General features: G+C 40.7%; 2 protein-coding genes across 5 annotated transcripts in view; both read left to right on the top strand.

The window, feature by feature from the left end:
- Positions 1 to 275: 275 nt before the first annotated feature.
- Positions 276 to 3,790, top strand: efcab2 (EF-hand calcium binding domain 2). The gene is made up of 7 exons (XM_010879664.3): positions 276 to 385; positions 515 to 599; positions 1,004 to 1,076; positions 1,486 to 1,565; positions 1,824 to 1,866; positions 2,350 to 2,416; positions 3,596 to 3,790. The coding sequence occupies exons 1-7, from the start codon at positions 361 to 363 to the stop codon at positions 3,712 to 3,714; spliced, it is 492 nt and encodes a 163-aa protein (XP_010877966.1). The 5' UTR covers positions 276 to 360; the 3' UTR covers positions 3,715 to 3,790.
- Positions 3,791 to 4,376: 586 nt separating this feature from the next.
- The window catches only part of kif26ba (kinesin family member 26Ba), a 163,823-nt gene continuing 149,174 nt past the window's right edge, over positions 4,377 to 19,025 (top strand). For 2 of the 4 annotated variants that reach the window (XM_029125600.2, XM_029125597.2), the window contains exons 1-2: positions 4,377 to 4,974; positions 5,414 to 5,809. In XM_029125600.2, coding sequence (XP_028981433.2) covers positions 4,915 to 4,974; positions 5,414 to 5,809 — 456 coding nt within the window. In that variant the 5' untranslated portion in view covers positions 4,377 to 4,914. The remainder of the gene's footprint in view (positions 4,975 to 5,413; positions 5,810 to 19,025) is intronic. The other 2 variants (XM_029125599.2, XM_029125598.2) reach the window with 2 other exon arrangements.

The following is a 19,025-nucleotide window of genomic DNA, read 5'->3' as shown; positions in this document are numbered from 1 at the left end:
ATTCAGATTGTCATCACATTATAAAAATAACAGTTGAACGCGATGGCATTTTTGGGCTGCTTATCTTTGGCTAACGTTATCATTGTTTAAATGTAACCAATATTTCCCCCAATTTGTTAATTGGTCCATCTAAAAGAAACCGACAAGTCTCGCTATGGAAATACATAAATTACGCACATTAACTGTCAGTGCCGTGCACTTAAATTTGCCAATGTTTAATCTTAGGTAAAATACCCTAGATAATAATTATATATTTTCGAGTGGAAAAACGAGTTTAAAGGAAGTCCCTTCGCTGCAAAACAGAGGGACGTGCATTTGAGAGAAGTGCAAATCTCCTAGCAACAACAGAAAATAAACAAAATGGCAGAAGATAAGGACAGCGCAGGTTTAAAATACATTTACGTATTTTTATCGCTCAAACCAGTTGATAACACTTATTTTAGTTCAATATGAAGGCTTTTATGTGTTTTTTAAGCTAATGGTTTTGATGTTTGTTTTGTGTTCGCTATTTTAGAGGCCATAGTATCTGAGGTCCACAGGAAGATCAGCGAAGCTTTTGATGTGTTTGACCACGAATTCAACAAAACCGTGGATGTCAGGTGTGTCAAAGTATTATTAGTTATAAGTTATTATAAACATATATAAGTTGTGTCGTGACAGTGTACTGCAGCGTTGGTTTTGCTCGTTTTCAGAGATCGGGTCAATTGCACGTCTTGTTAATACAGTGTTATTCTAATAATAAAAATAATACCTGTTTTATACCTTTATTTCAACAACGAACACAGACTGAGACCAAGGTCTCTTTTACAGCTGGGCCTTGCCTATACATGTTTACACATACAGTTTAAGTACAATAATTCACTCCTGACAGATATAGCCAGACTTAGTGCACAATCTATGCTGTATATTATTAAATGGGCATAGGCCTACATGCAGATCCTGGATGATACAATGTTGCAGTCTATGGTGGTGGTGTAATTTTGTTGTGATGCTTCTGTCAAAGGGAGATAGGCACTATCATCCGCTCTCTGGGATGCTTTCCTTCCGAAGGGGAGCTACATGACATCATAGCAGAGGTAAGATCATGCTTATGATCCGAGACAAAATCATATCAGTCTCTTTGTGGATCCAAGGAAATCAGTTGCTGCCTACTGGGAATACTAATAAAATACAGAACTAAAGGATGATAATAATACTAATATTTTTTATCAAAATAATGAATCCAAAGCATCTTACATGTATCCATACTGAAGAAAACAAATGGGCCTGAGTTTATTCTGAACAAATGCAGTGATACTAAGAAACATTACAACTGCAAGTCAGCCAATGCTAAATTAGTTAAATATGAATGTAAATCGTAGAATGGTTTGAGAAGCCTGGTACAATCTCATAATATACAAGTTAAAGGATCAGCGCTTACATTTGGTTCCCTAAGATGAAGACATTTCACAAAAACGTTGGATAGTATTGTATTACATCCCTCAGATAGAGGAGGAGGAGCCAACTGGTTACATCTGCTTTGAGAAGTTCCTGCCCACCATGACCACGGTTCTGATGGAGCGCAGGTGAGAACATGGGAGAGGCCTGCCAAACGGAAAGAGAGACTGAAAACCAGACAATAAATCAGTTGATACACATTGATCTCAGACAGAGAGACATTGAATGATCTGTGTGTACTTGACTTATCTGGCAGTCTGGGTTGTTTCAGGGTTGTTTCCATTCACTTGTGTGGCACTATACATAACATGATTGATATATACTCTTAATAGTCAGAATGTTCTGGTTAAGATGTGTGTGTTAAAGGAGTGTGTGTGTGTATGCAGGTTCCGGCCCATCCCTGAGGACCTGCTACTCCAGGCCTTCGAGGTAATGGATGTAGACTGTACAGGGCTGACTAAGACAAAGAGGACTGATGTTTCATATTGTCACACAATTAAATCTATAGACCTTTGGAGATCCTTCTGGAGTTTTGTTATATAATTGAACATCCTGATTATTACCAACAGAGGGCAAACAAATGTTTCATTCCATGTTCACATTCACTGTTGGTATTGCATTCACATTGAATTACGAATGTATAAGTTGTTGGGTATATTCTGTTGTTGGATATATTCTTTTGTTGGGTATATTATTTTTTGGGGTATATTATTTTTTCGGATATATTCTGTTGTTGGGTATGTTCTCTCTGTTAGACTACTTGATTATACTCAAATGTATTTCTAAACTTGTTTTGTTGTTAAAGGGGGAAAACTGGCCTGGCAAACTAAAACAAAACTAGCCTGCATCAAAAGCAAGTGTCAGCCAGGTTAGAAAAAACCTCCAAATGACCTAAAAGCAATATCTTTGCAGGTTCTAGATCAGCAGAAAAAGGGACATTTGGAACCAGAGGAGCTGACAAAATATTTGACACAGGAAGGTAAATTGCTGTTATTATTATTTCAAAAATATATATATTTTTTTCAGAAACATTAGCTCTAGTAGCCATGCTTTCTTGTGACCACGCCAGTGGTCCAAGATTGGGACTGACAGAAAGACAGATAGACAGACTACAATTTACTCTGCATCCATTACAACCATATCCCTTGGAAAGCTATACCATGTCAGGCTGGCTAAATCTGATTTTCTTAGCATAGTTAAAACACTGTAATTTCCCTGTTGGTTGGTTCTCAGGGACTAAGCAGATGTACTTATTACGTATCAGTGTGTAAAAGAAGCTCAGCTGGAGTGACATTCAGCAGCTTTCCAGAATCAGACTCTGTGTAAGAAAAACAAGAGTCACATACTGTTACCAACACCTCTGGAGTCACATACTGTTATCAACACCCCTGGAGTCACATACTGTTATCAACACCTCTGGAGTCACATATTGTTATCAACACCCCTGGAGTCACATACTGTTATCAACACCCCTGGAGTCACATACTGTTATCAACACCTCTGGAGTCACATATTGTTATCAACACCCCTGGAGACACATACTGTTATCAACACCTCTGGAGTCACATACTGTTATCAACACCTCTGGAGACACATATTGTTATCAACACCCCTGGAGTCACATATTGTTATCAACACCCCTGGAGACACATATTGTTATCAACACCCCTGGAGTCACATATTGTTATCAACACCCCTGGAGACACATATTGTTATCAACACCCCTGGAGACACATATTGTTATCAACACCCCTGGAGACACATTGTTATCAACACCCCTGGAGACACATATTGTTATCAACACCCCTGGAGTCACATATTGTTATCAACCCCCCTGGAGTTGCCTACTGATAATGTGCCCTTGAGTGTGTACATGTGTCAAATCTGACAACTTAAGGCTGTTACAACTTAAGGCTTGGGGTTAGGTTTATCGTTATGTTCAGGTTTAGATTCAGGGTTAGGGGTTTTCGGGTTAGATTAGGGTTAGAGTTACGGTAAGTTTTAGGATTAGAGGTTAGTAAAAATGTTTAATGGGAATATATTTTGATCCCCATGAGTACAGTCCTCACAAGTATAGTAAACAAGCCTCAGGGAGTGTCTGTGTGTGATGCCTTTAGTATTGTGTGAGCAGGTGTTTGTTTGTCTGTCCACTGTGCAGGAGAGCCCTTCACCCCAGAGGAAATGGAGGAGATGATGTCAGCTGCCCTGGACCCAGACAGGAACGTCATCTTCTACAAAGACTTTGTTAGCATGATGTCTGTGGACAACCACAGATAGACTCTCAATGTACACACAGCTCATATTTCTGCTGGGAATAATTACAAATGTACACTTTTTTTGGTTAATTAATAAATATTGTGTATTAGATATAGTATCTGATACATAAAAATAATGTGGTATTGGAAATATTTTCTGTCTTCAAATGTGTCACGCTGCGCCCAGCCACCAGATGGCCCTGTGTATCCTCTAACAACATACAACTCCACATCTCACGGATAACAACAGCAATATGATTTTATTCTTAGTCTAGGTTTCATTTACATGACACCACCTCCCTACCTGATGTCCATTATCCTTGGAATGTGAAACACAAAGGAATTTAGTGAGACATGAATAGAAGGATGACCTGGAGATTTAGTTGAATTCGTGATCGTGATATGGTGATATTGAATGATTACTCATTCAACTTTAACTGAAGAAAACCTGCTGTATTTGCTCCACATAGCAGTTTTAATCCACGCTAGTCTTAGTTATAATTGGCTTTGTAGCTGTTCTACCTTACTCTCCCAAGTCAGCATTTACCCCCGCTAAAAGTTAACATAGGACAAATGAGCTGCCTTCTGTCAGTCAACTATGTATACATACCTATTGGTCCTAGTGCAAAAGCAGGCATAGAGGACCCTCCTCCAGCCAGATGTGAGCGAGCGTCTCTTCAGTCTGTACCTCTGCCTTAAGATAAGCACGCAGCCCCCTGCCGTCTGCAGGCACACGGACTGCCAGAGGAATATATCTGCTGTTCCTCTGGTGCGGACCCTGGATGGCTATAGCGCTGCAGACGCGGCGTCCCAACTGTTTCAACGTTGAGCCTGTGCGGCAGCAGCAGCATACTCTGCTACCGCCCTGCCTGCTGCTGTACTTCGCCGCTCCCAGAGAGAAATCCATGTGTAGGCTACCGCACTCATATAGACGGACCTGTTCAACGTTTCACTCTGGATATCAAGTCATTAATGAAAACGGTGGATTGGAACTAATTATTGCTCGTATTGGATTCATTTCAGTGGAATTAATGGTTACAGTTTTTTATGGTTTGAGACTCTAGACTATATGGATACCCAATCTGCGTGATATTGGTTAAAGATTGTAAAGCACGCGGAGGGGCGTGGAATTAATTGAAATCGATTTGGTCTCCTTGGATGTAAAACAACCGATATTTATTTCTCCCCACTCCTCCCTTTCCCTCCTCTCATCACCTCCAGCATGACTTCTCTGTCTGGGACAAAAGAGAGGTCTGTGACCAGCAGGAGCAGAAAATACGGGGTAAGTCGGCTAATCTACTTCTCATTAGCTTAATACCCATTTATGTGTACTGAATGAGTAACCTAAATCAGTAACAATCCCGCACAACAGTGAATAGTGTAAGTGACCTCTCATTCATTCCATCAGAGCAGGAACGTTGGCGTACCCTACAGTGTGCTGTTTGCCACAGGTTTGGTTGTAGGCAATTAATTACTGCGGCGAAACAGCGAAGCTATAGCAACGCAAATTGAACAGATCAGATGGGCCATTCAGATTTAGTTAAAGAACGCCTGCATTTTTTATAATATGTGTTCACACTCTCGGAACGCGGGCTTCTGCATTCGAGCTATTAATACACGTTTGGACATTTCTTCATAAAATAGTGTTGAGTTGTGCGTCTCCCAAATGTGTATGTAGGCTACCATTAAATGTAAGGTTTTCTTTGGGGTCCTCCACACAGATGACCGATACCTCCCCTACAAAATCAGCCTCCTTCTCGCCGGAGACATGGTACAGAAAGGCCTACGAGGAGTCCAGGACCGGAGGCCGACTCGCTCCAGAGGGAGCCGGCTCCATGCCCAGCTCCACAGGCACCCCCTCCCCTGGATCTGGCACTTCTTCCCCGGGCTCCTTCTCTGGTTCCCCCGGGACCATATCTCCAGGGATTGGGACTGGTTCTCCAGGGTCTCTGGGTGGCTCGCCTGGTTTCGGTACAGGTTCGCCGGGCTCTGGCAGTGGGAGTTCCCCTGGTTCTGAGAGAGAGAGGGGAATATGGTGTGAGAACTGCAACGCTCGACTTACGGAGTTGAAGAGACAGGCGCTGAAACTGCTGATTCCTGGCCCCTACTCCAGCAAAGTAAGCCGGGTTATGTCCAGTACTGCTAAACTATAGCAGCATCTGCATGTAAACACCTACAGGCAAATACCTTTAGATTTACGTTGAATTATTATCTTCATACATGGTGCATGGCTTGTCTGTTTCGTGTGTCCATTAAGACGCATGTAATGAGGAGTTGGATTCAGCTGGATAATGGTAGACCTATTAAATCTGATTGTATTGTTCTGTTTGGCCGAGACCGTGTTGTGGCTGGGCTGAAGACTCAGAGAGCCCAGAAAGAAAGCTCAATCAGGCGAACTGCCAACCCTTGCTCATTTGCGTGCTTGTTTAATAACTGGCATTATGCCGAAATGAAAATGACGTAGGCTACAATTCTAGTACATATGTACGTAATATTGAAATCAATTCGTTACCTTTTACGCATCCCTTTGTATCAGGATTAATATGCTTAATAGAATCCTGTTAGCCTAATTGTTTTCCCTTTCTATATTTGGGTTATTTTTGTAGAATCATTTGGCAGCGAATTTGTTGTTATTTTCCACCATCTCTCATCTGAACCCTGACTCTTTATTTTGACATCATACTCGTTTCACGATGTGCGTTGGGTGTACGTGCGTGTGTGTGGGTGCACTATGTAACCCGTGCGCGTTTTTAAGGAGCTGTCCTGGTTGAGGACAAAATAGTGCACGCTTGATTGTGATTTCTTTTGAGCATGTTGCAGATTTCTGGAAGCCTTGCTGAGTTCTCCAGTTGCCAGGAGTCTCGGCCCTACAAACGTGACGAATGCAGCCCGCGGGGAGGGAGTTAATTGGTTACAAATAACAGCGTTCTGCTCATGGCTAACAGAGGAAACGCGTCATGATTCTGGCTGCTATGTTGTAAAAAGTCTTTAGGTCGTTAGGACCGCAAGGGGAGGGGTAGTGGATGAATAATCCCAATGAAAATCGTTAAAATGATTTCGAGTTCTACTGCCTGTGTGCGTTATTGGCCCATTCATGAACTGGTCTATAAGTGGATCCAGAGGGCTCATAAACTCAACCTTTCACTGGACCGTGTCTCCATTCCAGCCTGACCATCACGGACTTTGTTTATACCTCTATTTTTAGAACAATTTTGATTGTTAAATTCCAGTTCTCTCCATAAATTGTTGAAGTGCGGTTCTCTATGGATTATTAACCTAGAGTTATTCATGTTGTTAGAGGTCTCCATGTTAACTATTGAAGTATATTTCTCCATAAAGTTTGTTGTTGAAGTAGGGTTCTTTCAATACATATTAGAAGTAAGGTTCTCTTTACAGACTGTAGTAGGACTTTCTCTATAGGATGTTGATGCATGGTTCTCTCTATAATTTGTTGAAATAGGGTTCTCTATAGATTTTTGAAATAGGGTTCTCTATAGACTGTTGAAGTAGGGTTCTGTCAATAGTCTGCTATTGGCTATGGTGCCATTTATAATAGGCATTGTTTGATGGCAGTAGGTTGTGCTGTGCTCTTGATGTTAGGTAATGACTGTGGTGTCATTTACGGTAGGTCCGGTTTGATGGCAGGAGGTTGCGCTGTGTTTGTGATCTTTGGTAAATTGGGGCTGGCCTGTGGTTTTACCAGATCAATCCCCAGCATGGACATTAGAGGATTATGGCAGCATCACACCTGGAGCCCATTGAGTCAAATCACAATGCAACTTTATCACCACTTTAATGCTGCCTATCTGCAATGAGCTGAATATTGTAATACTAGTTTCCAGCATGAAATGAAATCAAAGAGTGTCTGCATGGACACAACTTAGCTAGCTAACGTTAGCTTATTGTCTCGACCAAAGACTTTAGAGAAACCTTCCTAAAATGTATCAGCGCTCATAGAAAATCAAGGATGTCAAATGATTTTCTGCATGGTATAATTGTTTCTCAGAGATCATCAATCTAGCAACTTACACATAGCTTTCCTTGACTATCTAGCCAGCTAGCTAAAATGAGGAGATGTAACCTACTTGTCAAGTAGAAAGGTAGCCAACTTTGCCTCCCTGTTTACACAAACTTCAGCTCTCACCATCAAATGCAAAATGTGCCCTTGTTCTAATCCCTGCTTTGTCTTATGTTGACGTATATTTTAGTTTCTGGAGCGTTCAGTGTAAGGTACATGAATCCAAACCAAACAAACCTTCAACTCACACACCGTAAAGGAACTACATGCCTACGAACGGCCCAGACTTCTACGTTTTACTTGCAACCATAGTGTCCGTTTTTTAACGTTAACTGATGCTATTTAAGCATTATTATTGGATATTTTAAATGAAAAATGCTGCATAGGGTTATATAAAGTACCATAATTCATTTCAATGGCAGAGTTCCACCATTAGGGCATAAAACAGCTACGTTTATTAGATAAACACACAAACATATCTGTTTTGCGACACACAGTCAAAATAAAGACCAAAGTGAATGTGTTTCACTATAACTAAGCTTAACATCTATGGTATTGGCTGAAAAATTACCTATTTTTTGGGATCTTTAACCAACCATGGGTTCATTTGATGACTGTCGGTAAAACACTGTGGATACAGAACACTTATCTGGTTAAGCCATAGTCAGGTGGACTGTGGTGGTTCTGAGGGCTGAGGTATTTCTCATGGGTGTGGTGGTTCTGAAGGCTGTGGTGGTTCTGAGGGGCTGTGATGGTTCTGAAGGCTGTGGTGGTCCTGAGGGGCTGTGGTGGTTCTGAGGGGCTGTGGTGGTTCTGAGGGCTCAGTCTCTGCCTCTACTGCCTCTCTGGGTTTGATTCCAGCTCCCAACTTCCCAATCAAAACAAGCATAACAAATTGCATGGGAACAGAATGAAACCATATTTTTTGACACAAAAAATTCCACTCTGTAGAAAATGTTTAATGGGATGTTTGCATTCTCCCCTGGACGTGAAGGTTTAGTGAAGGGTTAGAGGAAACCTTTGTGTTAATTACAGTGGGAACGTGTGTGTGTTTCTATGCGCAAGTACATTCATGTGTGTCTGTGTCTTTATGAGTGGGTACAGGCGTGTGTGTGTGGGGGGGGCGGGGGGGGGGGGTTCAGATAAAGTTGACTTAGTTCCCAGCCACTGTTACATTGTAGTAATTGGCTAGAGAGTAAGTTGTAGCATTACAGTGGATTATAGTGTGAATGTTTTTTTTGGCATTGTCCCAGTAAATCACACTGAACTGGGAAAGACTGACACATGGAGAAAATAAAATATATTCTATTTAGAGCAGCAAGGTAGCAGAAAAAGAGCTCAGAGTTTGGACATTAGATAAGGAGGAGTTGGACATTAAATAAGGAGGAGTTGGACATTAGATAAGGAGGAGTTGGACATTAAATAAGGAGGAGTTGGACATTAGATAAGGAGGAGTTGGACATTAAATAAGGAGGAGTTGGACATTAGATAAGGAGGAGTTGGACATTAGATAAGGAGGAGTTGGACATTAGATAAGGAGGAGTTGATAAGGAGGAGAAGCTCTACTTGCTGCTCTGTGGACCAGCAACATTGTCTTTTAGTGAATTTAGTATCCACCGTGTGATGGTTGAAGACCAGGCAGCCCAGGGGTTTGATGTCCCAGGAGGCCTACCAACAGTAAATTACAGTAGGTGACAAGTTCCTGGATTAATGCATGCACCACTTCCTGTATAAGGTAAGATAGTACTATATTAATGTTGTAGAAAAACATTCAATTTACCACCTTGATGTTAGTGCAGAACAGCAAGGTGTTGACCAGGGTTACGCCAAAGTACTATGTCAATTTTGGAGTGGGTAGGACAGAACGGTTTGAAGAGGAAGTCTCCAAGGTCACCTGGTAGTTGACAGAGGAGAGTTGGGTTGAAGAAGACGTCTCCAAAGTCACCTACTAGATGATAAATGACAACAATATAAAAATGAATGAAACAAGTGGACATTGGTATCATGAAATTCAGAAGACTTTTAGTGAGGAAGCAGCAAAAGAGAAAATCTCTACTTGAGTAGTCTTGTGCCACCACCAGATGCTCTCGGAAGATGGGAAAACCGTCACATGAAGTAAGATGACAGTGGTGTTGTTATGACAAGTACAGGGCCGATAGCTTGGAGTCAAAAGCAGTATACTATGATGAAAATAGGGGACTGAGATTCCAGCTACCAGACCTGTTCTGTAGAACAACACTGATTTGCCACAACAGAAACCCTCAGGTCAATGACATGTCTCCTCAAAGGCTGCGTCCATCACCTCTATAATCATTTTCTTCTTGTCTGCACGCCTCTGACAGAACCAGCGGACAATTGTGTTCCTATGCTAATACTGACCTTCACGGAGCCACTATATAGGATTTGCTTTCAGTCTTGACAATTGGCTTCCAGGAAGCATGTTTAGAGAACTCACACACACACACACACACACACACACACACAGCTGTGCACGTTGAAGAGCCTAGCAGTAGGTCCATGTGATGAAATGTCCCTGCCACAACCTGCCACTGACTTGTGTGTCTCCGGGACGGAGGGAAAGAGAAGGACAAAGGAAATTCCAGGGAATGAGAGTAGCCTGGTTCCAGTCCTCTGTCACTGTGACTGCAGGAGAGTAGCCTGGTTCCAGTCCTCTGTCACTGTGACTGCAGGAGAGTAGCCTGGTTCCAGTCCTCTGTCACTGTGACTGCAGGAGAGTAGCCTGGTTCCAGTCCTCTGTCACTGTGACTGCAGGAGAGTAGCCTGGTTCCAGTCCTCTGTCACTGTGACTGCAGGAGAGTAGCCTGGTTCCAGTCCTCTGTCACTGTGACTGCAGGAGAGTAGCCTGGTTCCAGTCCTCTGTCACTGTGACTGCAGGAGAGTAGCCTGGTTCCAGTCCTCTGTCACTGTGACTGCAGGAGAGTAGCCTGGTTCCAGTCCTCTGTCACTGTGACTGCAGGAGAGTAGCCTGGTTCCAGTCCTCTGTCACTGTGACTGCAGGTATGGTGGAGGCTTTTATAAGGACTTCCTGTATATTGACAGATGGGTTTTTGCCTCACCATTTCACCCGTCACATTGGGCCATCACTTCCCCTTATGTATCTTTTTCTAATGTATGAAATCACTGTGTGTATTTTGTCTTTTTCTTTGAAGTTGATGTGTTAGTTAGTGGTGCTTTGTTTCAGGTTTCAGATTTTGTGTTAGTTACACCTTTAATGACCTACCATCCAGCTGCAGGAGGGAGGAGGAAGATGGAGAAAAGCACAGGGATAGAGGAGGAGAAGGGAGGTTTTAATGGAGAGCTAGAGAGAGATGGAGGCGTAATGGAGGGGAGGTGAGAGAAATGAGATAGATGTCAGTTAGACCACATGGGAGGATTTTTATAGACACACTTGTAGCTGGAGGTTCAGGAACATCTGGTACCACAGCTGAGGTCATTTAAGACCCAGGTTCCTGTGTGTGTCTGTGTGTGTATGAACAACCCAGGTTCCTGTGTGTGTGTGTGTGTATAAACAACCCAGGTTCCTGTGTGTGTGTGTGTGTGTGTATATGTGTATGAATAACCCAGGTTTCTGTGTGTGTGTATATGTGTGTATGAATAACCCAGGTTTCTGTGTGTGTGTATATGTGTGTATGAATAACCCAGGTTCCTGTGTGTGTGTGTGTGTGTGTGAATGTAAATAACCTGGGTGCCTATATGAATAACCCTCAACCACCCACGCCCAAATTGAGTGGTCTGTTCTTGTTTAGTCAGGTTCAGCTCAGTAAAGTAGGTCAGTGTGTGTGTGTGTGTGTGTGTTTGTGTATGTACACGTGTGCCATTGGGGAAATGTACTAGAATGTCCAAGCAGAGTGTCCCTGGCTCAGGTTCCAGTTTTGGGAGGTTTTATTTCTGTCACCGACTCCCCTGTAACAAACAGCACTGCCACCTCTCAGTGTTTCTGACATGTTCCAGTTGGCCTTCCACACACACACACACACACAGACCGACACACAGACACACACACAGGCACACGCCCATGCCCACACACACACACATCCACACACACACATCCACACACACACCGACAGACACACACATCCACACATACACACACACTGTATCTCTCTCATAACCATGGCACCCTCCGTTGCTACGGCAGCAACGTATGACATATGTGCGCAGCATACATATCTCAGTCAGCCTTAATGTGTTCTTCATGCCATTGTGTGTGTGTGTGTGTGTGTGTGGGTGTGGGTGTGTGTGTGTGTGTGAATGTGAGCGTTAATGTCCTGTTCATGCTTCTTAGGTGGGAAAGGCATTACCATATAAAGAGGTCTATTTGTCAGTACAGTGAGAATGGATGGATGAAAAGGGAGAAAGAGGAGAAAGGATGAGTGGATGCTGATGGGGGGCTGACAGGAAGAGGTTCTAAATATCTCTCACATTTTTACTTCTTCACTCTTTGTCACCTGCCGCTACATTTCCTTTAGAAAAAATATATATAAAGATATTTCAAATGTTACATTGCTAGTGTTGTAGGTCTGACGGACATGGGGAAGCAAGGACAATGTTGGTTATGTTTTTATAAATGTTTATAATATTGTCTCTGGTGCACTGTTTTGCCTTTTGACATGACAGCAGGTCATTAATCAGGCTGCTGTGATTTGGACATTGTGGTATTTCACCTAACATACTGTTTCAGTGTTGGATTTCAAATACTTGTTGGGTCTGTTTGTTCAGAGGGAAATCTGTGTCTAATCTTTTCATACATTTGGAAAGAGGTTAGAAAGTGCAGCTCAGTTTCCACCTAATTTTGTGGGCAATTTTTTACCCGCTGTCTCTCCCAAGCAATATCTTCCTATATTTCATATTCTGGGTTGGTTACAGGGTTCAGATGTTCTGCCTCAGTATAGTCTCTTTTCAGGGAAAGATAGCATTCTCATTTCCTTTGTGTTTTGTTTGATTCTTTTTTATGTAAAAATTAGTATGCTTTGTTTCTCATGATTTTGATAGAGTTTAACTGTTTTGCTTTCCTGGGGTTAATCTTTTTCAAGGTTAATGCTTTGTTATAGAAGGCTTAGGTTGATGTGAAATTGATCAGCTTTTTTCTGGATGTTGATAATTACTTGGTGTAGTCCTAATTCAGATCTTCATTAATATTGATAATTACTTGGTTTAGTCCTAATTCAGCCCTGTATTAATGTTGATAATTACTTGGTGTAGTCCTAATTCAGCCCTATATTAATGTTAATAACTACTTGGTGTAATCCTAATTCAGATCTGTATTAATGTTGATAATTACTTGGTGTAATCCTAATTCAGATCTGTGTTAATGTTGATATTTACTTGGTGTAATCCTAATTCAGATCTGGATTAATGTTGATAATTACTTGGTGTAGTCCTAATTCAGATCTGTATTAATGTTGATAATTACTTGGTGTAGTCCTAATTCAGATCTGTGTTAATGTTGATATTTACTTGGTGTAGTCCTAATTCAGATCTGTATTAATGTTGATAATTACTTGGTGTAGTCCTAATTCAGATCTGTATTAATGTTGATAATTACTTGGTGTAGTCCTAATTCAGATCTGTATTAATGTTGATAATTACTTGGTGTAGTCCTAATTCAGATCTGTATTAATGTTGATAATTACTTGGTGTAATCCTAATTCAGATCTGTATTAATGTTGATATTTACTTGGTGTAGTCCTAATTCAGATCTGTATTAATGTTGATAATTACTTGGTGTAATCCTAATTCAGATCTGTATTAATGTTGATAATTACTTGGTGTAGTCCTAATTCTGATCTGTATTAATGTTGATAATTACTTGGTGTAGTCCTAATTCAGATCTGTGTTAATGTTGATATTTACTTGGTGTAGTCCTAATTCAGATCTGTATTAATGTTGATAATTACTTGGTGTAGTCCTAATTCAGATCTGTATTAATGTTGATAATTACTTGGTGTAGTCCTAATTCAGATCTGTGTTAATGTTGATAATTACTTGGTGTAGTCCTAATTCAGATCTGTATTAATGTTGATAATTACTTGGTGTAATCCTAATTCAGATCTGTGTTAATGTTGATATTTACTTGAAGTAGTCCTAATTCAGATCTGTGTTAATGTTGATATTTACTTGGTGTAGTCCTAATTCAGATCTGTATTAATGTTGATAATTACTTGGTGTAGTCCTAATTCAGATCTGTATTAATGTTGATAATTACTTGGTGTAGTCCTAATTCAGATCTGTGTTAATGTTGATAATTACTTGGTGTAGTCCTAATTCAGATCTGTGTTAATGTTGATATTTACTTGGTGTAGTCCTAATTCAGATCTGTATTAATGTTGATAATTACTTGGTGTAGTCCTAATTCAGATCTGTGTTAATGTTGATAATTACTTGGTGTAGTCCTAATTCAGATCTGTATTAATGTTGATAATTACTTGGTGTAGTCCTAATTCAGATCTGTATTAATGTTGATAATTACTTGGTGTAATCCTAATTCAGATCTGTGTTAATGTTGATAATTACTTGGTGTAGTCCTAATTCAGATCTGTATTAATGTTGATAATTACTTGGTGTAGTCCTAATTCAGATCTGTATTAATGTTGATAATTACTTGGTGTAGTCCTAATTCAGATCTGTGTTAATGTTGATAATTACTTGGTGTAGTCCTAATTCTGACCTGTATTAATGTTGATATTTACTTGGTGTAGTCCTAATTCAGATCTGTGTTAATGTTGATAATTACTTGGTGTAGTCCTAATTCAGATCTGTGTTAATGTTGATATTTACTTGGTGTAATCCTAATTCAGATCTGTGTTAATGTTGATAATTACTTGGTGTAGTCCTAATTCAGATCTGTGTTAATGTTGATATTTACTTGGTGTAGTCCTAATTCAGATCTGTGTTTATGTTGATAATTACTTGGTGTAGTCCTAATTCAGATCTGTGTTAATGTTGATATTTACTTGGTGTAGTCCTTATTAAGCTGTTGTAGACAGTCTCAACTAGGTGGTCATCTCATTTAGTGAATTATTGATTGATAACTGTAAACTCTGATCTCACAACCCTCTGTCTCTCTTTATCACTCTCTGTCACTCTCTCGCACCCCCTTTCATCCTTCCTTTCTATCTCCTCTCCCTACCTCTTTTTCCTTTCACTACCTCTCTTAGTCCTCTCATCCTCTCTCCTCCCGCTGTTCTCTTTTCCTCTCTGGTCCTTCACTCTCATATCCATCTCTCTGTCCTCTAGTGACAGACACACATACACAGAAAAACAAAGTTACAATATTATATAATCTGTGCAGACAGTAGTTATGCAAACGTAAAGTATAACTGAACTCCTTCTCTCTGTAGGTTACCCTAGGTTGATTCAATAACTTTCTGACCTACTTTAAAGACTAATGTGAAACGCCTCCCAAGTTAATGTTTAATGACATCAATTAAGAGCTTACACCGGGAATTGGAGAGGGTGTGTGTGTGTTCGTAATGGGCCTGTGAGATGGGTTTTGGGGGATGATTTAATGAGAGAGATTGAAATAGAGGGAGAGAGGGAGAGAGGGTGAAAAAGAAGAGAGAGAGAATGAGATGGATGAGACAGAGAGAAGGAATGACAGGAAAAGAGAGAACATGATACAGAGAGGAAGTGAGAGAAAAGAAAGAATTCAAAATTTAGAAATTATTTTATTTCCAACACTAAGCACCTTGTTAATGCTAGTAAAACATAAATACTGAAAAACATTTACAAATAAAAAATACTCAACAAAACTCACCACAACAGCTTTGTTCATCCGTGAAGCCAAAACAATGTCATGGCCCGACAGACCGTCCTCAGCTAGTAACACATCCTCTACTGAGAAGCCTCAGCCACACATTTGAAACCACGGAATACAGAGACCAGGCCCAGAGTGAGATGCCATACTCCCACTACACTCTGATCCACTCCACTTGCCCATGAACTTGCTGTTTTATAAACATCCATAAACAGAAAATGGCAAGGAAAAAATAAACTAAGGGTTAATGTTAGGTCTGAAGGGTTACGGTTAGGATAGGGTTAGGGTTAGGACTGAAGGGTTAGGATTTGGACTGAAGGGTTAGGATTAGGACTGAAGGGTTAGTGTTAGGACCGAAGGGTTAGGATTTGGACTGAAGGGTTAGGATTAGGACTGAAGGGTTAGGATTTGGACTGAAGGGTTAGGATTAGGACTGAAGGGTTAGGATTAGGACTGAAGGGTTAGGATTAGGACTGAAGGGTTAGGATTTGGACTGAAGGGTTAGGATTAGGACTGAAGGGTTAGGATTTGGACTGAAGGGTTAGGATTAGGACTGAAGGGTTAGGATTTGGACTGAAGGGTTAGGATTAGGACTGAAGGGTTAGGATTTGGACTGAAGGGTTAGGATTAGGACTGAAGGGTTAGGATTAGGACTGAAGGGTTAGGATTAGGACTGAAGGGTTAGGATTAGGACTGAAGGGTTAGGATTTGGACTGAAGGAATAAGATGCAGCTGTTCACAGGAAGACAGTTGGTTTGGTGTTAGATGAACAACTGGTTATTTATAATAGTGGTACTTTATTTACAGTAGTGTTAACTGCTATTCTAACATTAGAGTACCTCTTATCATCTCTCACTTACGCTGTTTGATAATTATTTCTGATTCTGAAGTGTTGGACGTGTATGAGGTGGGAGGAGTGTCTAGGTATGTGCAAGATATATTTTAAAGTGAGAGGTTTAAAATAGGTTTAAAATAGACCAGGAGAGTGAGAAGTTGAGAGTAAAAGACCAGGAGAGAGAGAAGTTGAAAGTGAAAGATCAGGAGTGAGAAGTTGAGAGTGAAAGACCAGGAGAGAGAGAAGTTGAGAGTAAAGGACCAGGAGAGAGAGAAGTTGAGAGTAAAAGACCAGGAGAGAGAGAAGTTGAAAGTGAAAGATCAGGAGTGAGAAGTTGAGAGTGAAAGACCAGCAGAGAGAGAAGTTGAGAGTAAAAGACCAGGAGAGAGAGAAGTTGAGAGTGAAATATCAGGAGTAAGAAGTTGAGAGTGAAAGACCAGGAGAGAGAGAAGTTGAGAGTGAAAGACCAGGAGAATGAGAAGTTGAGAGTGAAAGACCAGGAGAGAGAGAAGTTGAGAGTGAAAGACCCAGTGAGAGAGAGGAGAGCATCTGTATGGGGACCAGAAATATGTCATAATAAGTTTTTCAGTTTGGCTATATGTCACCTCATTCATTCGGAGCAGGCAGATGTTAATTTGTGCAGCAGCAGTTTGGCTGCTCGTTTGGCTGCAATAAATGCAACATGCTGCAGGGACTTAAGAGCATGTTTTCGGTAGTTGTTCGTTCCCTTAATGAATGACATTCCCTTATCAGCTTTTGTCGGGAATGCACAACATGAATTGCAATGTCCCTTGCAATTATTGTTTTCCACCCATGAAACCTGTTCTTTCCACGAAAACAAAAATTAGCGCATTTGCTTTGTCTTGTATGATACCATATTTGGGTCCTGCTCTAGAATGCACTATGAAGTATGATTGGTCAAAACTGACGAGCCATCGAATATTATTGGTCAAAAAGACGACCCGGGTACTGTACCACACCGCTGGGGGAGAAGCGCCAAATACACATTTTAATGTGACAAAGATGACAAGCAAACATTTTAGTAAGATACTAATAATGGGGAAATTGAGCAATGGCCCCTATGGGCCGGGCCACGCTAGGGGTGCAACCCCAAGAATTGGCAAAGGAACCCCGTAGCAACCCCAGAAAATTATAACCATAGTTTTAGTTGTTCCTTTTTATTGGCAATTTTTCTCTTTGCCCTTTTTCGCAGATAAATAGCAGTACAATATCACGAAGCAACCATTCAGAATAAGCGAGTAATTAGACACGCTACTGGTCCGACGTCAGGTCTTACTGGCCCCAGGCCAGCGGGCCATCGTTAATGTTGAACCCTGCTTGTATAGTTAAACCAGGATCACACAAACACACACACACACATATATATGTACATGCACACATTCCCTCACCCACTCTGTTTTTCGTGTTGTTATAGAATGTAGAAGTGTGTTATGACAGCGTTGGAGTGCTGTGATATTTATGGATTGTGTGAACTCACCTTCCTGCTGCTATCAGCATTTAGAGCTAGCTACCTCCCTATCTGCTGAAGTCTGAGCCAGCTGAAAGTAAATGTTTAAATAATGTGTCTATATAGATGTGCCTCGTTGGATGTCCTAAAGGGAGTAAGATTATGACAAATTAAAAAAACAATGAATATTGAAATGTAGTGTTTATATTCAGTTCTAACAGAAGGTACAGAAGCCTCCCTATGTGGGAAGTTAGTCAGAGCAGAAATGTGTGTGTGTAAGTTGCCTAGATTTAGGGGGAGGAAGAAAGAAGACAGTACAGCTACTGCTTGAGAAGAAGGAGGAATACGAGGTAGAGAAGGAGGAAAAGTAGGAGGAAGAGGAAGAGGTAGATGAAGAGGAAGAGAAGCAAGAGGGGGATTTAGAGGAGGAGCAAGAGGACATAGACAGGAGCCAGATAGCTAAAATACAGCAGTTAGCTAATGTAAGGCCAATGTACGTCTTCTGCGAGCTACAGTAGAAGAAGCTAAGTTCGTATTTAGATTATGTTGCTTTCTGTTTTGTTTTTGTCATAGCTAATCAAAACTTACTTTGTTAACCATTAATCCGTTCATCAAAAAGTTAACTTTGATAACCATTAATCATTTAAATCATTAGAAATGTAACGCTCTAAAGTTAGCGCTAAATGTAAGCATTTAAAAAAAAAGTTTAATTGAATTTACTATAAAAAATACAAATAAGCAATTTTGGGGTATTTTTCAGGCCTTGCATTAGTTCTTTTTTAACTGTACATGCTAGAAGCATGCAAATTCTTCCATAGGATTCCTGACTTCCTGACTGTGACAAATAACTTTACATTCATCCTTTTCTGTGAAGGCAAAGCAACGTAAAGTGACATTGAAATTACTAAATGTTCTCACACCAGCATAACACTGAATAGCCAATCCATTTCACAGATACTAGAGAGCAGTGATTCCGTTGCGTTCATCTTTCCGTGGTGCCCCCCCATGGCAAAATCGCTCCCACCACGTCAAGAAAGAAAAAATATATAAAAATGTTTTGTTAGGCAAAAAAAAAGAATCTGCATTTGTCAAACGTATGCATAATTTCTGGGTATTTCTGGGTATTTAGCGCATTCAGCTATTTTCTGCATGCAATTAGAGAAACGCAGATTTTACTTACTATCATAGTCAGAGCGACCAATACGCTCTATACAGACCAGCTGAACGTGGAGCAC

This window comes from Esox lucius, chromosome 15, assembly GCF_011004845.1.
Source record: "Esox lucius isolate fEsoLuc1 chromosome 15, fEsoLuc1.pri, whole genome shotgun sequence".
Lineage (NCBI taxonomy): Eukaryota > Metazoa > Chordata > Actinopteri > Esociformes > Esocidae > Esox > Esox lucius.
This window is presented reverse-complemented; position numbering and strand designations above follow the sequence as displayed.